This window comes from Macaca fascicularis, chromosome 2 (assembly GCF_037993035.2).
Source record: "Macaca fascicularis isolate 582-1 chromosome 2, T2T-MFA8v1.1".
Classification (NCBI taxonomy): Eukaryota; Metazoa; Chordata; class Mammalia; order Primates; family Cercopithecidae; genus Macaca; species Macaca fascicularis.
The window spans coordinates 52,980,004-52,981,726 of NC_088376.1; the positions used below are offsets into that span (position 1 = coordinate 52,980,004).

The 1,723-nt window shown below is 42.3% G+C and overlaps 1 protein-coding gene across 1 annotated transcript; it reads right to left on the reverse strand.

The window, feature by feature from the left end:
* On the reverse strand, positions 1-639 carry LOC102146242 (large ribosomal subunit protein eL19-like). Its single transcript, XM_045386786.3, has one exon. The coding sequence runs from the start codon at positions 612-614 to the stop codon at positions 24-26; it is 591 nt and encodes a 196-aa protein (XP_045242721.2). The 5' UTR covers positions 615-639; the 3' UTR covers positions 1-23.
* Positions 640-1,723: the final 1,084 nt, after the last annotated feature.

Sequence of the window (1,723 nt, forward strand, 5' to 3'; positions counted from 1 at the left end):
TGTACAGACAAAGAGGGGAGCTTTTATTTCTTGGTCTCTTCCTCCTTGGACAAAGTCTTGATGATCTCCTCCTTCTTGGCCTGGAAGCGCTCTTCACGGCGCTTGCATGCTTCCTTGGTCTTAGACCTGCGGGCCTCAGCCTGGTCAGCCAGGAGCTTCTTGCGGGCCTTGTCTGCCTTCAGCTTGTGGATGTGTCCCATGAGAATAGGCTTGTTTTTGAACACATTCCCCTTCACCTTCAGGTACAGGCTGTGATACATGTGGCGATCAATCTTCTTAGACTCATGGTATCTTCTAAGCAGCCGGCGCAGAATCCTCATTCTCCTCATCCACGTGACCTTCTCTGGCATTCGGGCATTGGCTGTACCCTTCTGCTTACCTATGCCCATGTGCCTGCCCTTCCGGCGGGCCAAGGTATTTTTCCGGCATTGCACCCGGGAATGGACCGTCACAGGCTTGCGGATGATCAGCCCATCTTTGATCAGCTTTCGGATCTGCTGACGGGAGTTGGCATTGGCGATTTCATTGGTCTCATTGGGGTCTAACCAGACCTTCTTCTTGCCACAGCAGAGGACACTAGAGGCGAGCCTCTTCTGAAGCCTGAGCATACTCATGGCTGCAGCCGCAGCAGCGAAAGGGGACATGCCTATGTCTTGAAAGGTATTACCTAGGTTTTCTTCTAGGGTTTTTATGGTTTTAGGTCTAACATTTAAGTCTCTAATCCATCTTGAATTAATTTTCGTATTAGGAGTAAGGAAAAGATCCAGTTTCAGCCTTCTACTTACGGCTAGCCCATTTTCCCAGCACCATTTATTAAATAGGGAATCCTTTCCCCATTTCTTGTTTTTGTCAGGTTTGTCAAAGATCAGATGGCTGTAGATGTGTGGTATTATTTCTGAGGGCTCTGTTCTGTTCCATTGGTCTATATCTCTGTTTTGGTACCAGTATCATGCTGTTTTGGTTACTGTAGCCTTGTAGTGTAGTTTGGAGTCAGTTAGTGTGATGCTTCCAGCTTTGCTCTTTTGGCTTAGGATTGTCTTGGCAATGCAGGGTCTTTTTTGGTTCCATATGAACTTTAAAGCAATTTTTTCCAATTCTGTGAAGAAAGTCATTGGTAGCTTAATGGGGATGGCATTGAATCTATAAATTACCTTGGGCAGTATGGCCATTTTCACAATATTGATTCTTCCTATCCATGAGCATGGTATGTTCTTCCATTTGTTTGTGTCCTCTTTTATTCCACTGCACAGTGGTTTGTAGTTCTCCTTGAAGAGATCCTTTACGTCCCTTGTAAGTTGGATTCCTAGGTACTTTATTCTCTTTGAAGCTAACGTGAATGGGAGTTCATTCATGATTTGGCTCTCTGTTTGTCTGTTACTGGTGTATAAGAATGCTTGTGATTTTTGCACATTGATTTTGTATCCTGAGACTTCACTGAAGTTGCTTATCAGCTTAAGGAGATTTTGGGCTGAGACAATGGGGTTTTCTAAATATACAATCATGTCATCTGCAAATAGGGACAAATAGTTCTTTTTTTTTTTTTTTTTTTTTTTTTTTTTTTTTACTTTTATTTATGGTTGCCCTAGAGTTTGCAGTAGACATTTATAACAAATCCAAGTGTACTTTTAAATTACACTATACTTCTGTAGTGCAAGTACCTTATAGTAACAAAATATTTGTAATTCCTCTCTCACATTCCTTTTATCATGTTGTTATTCATTTC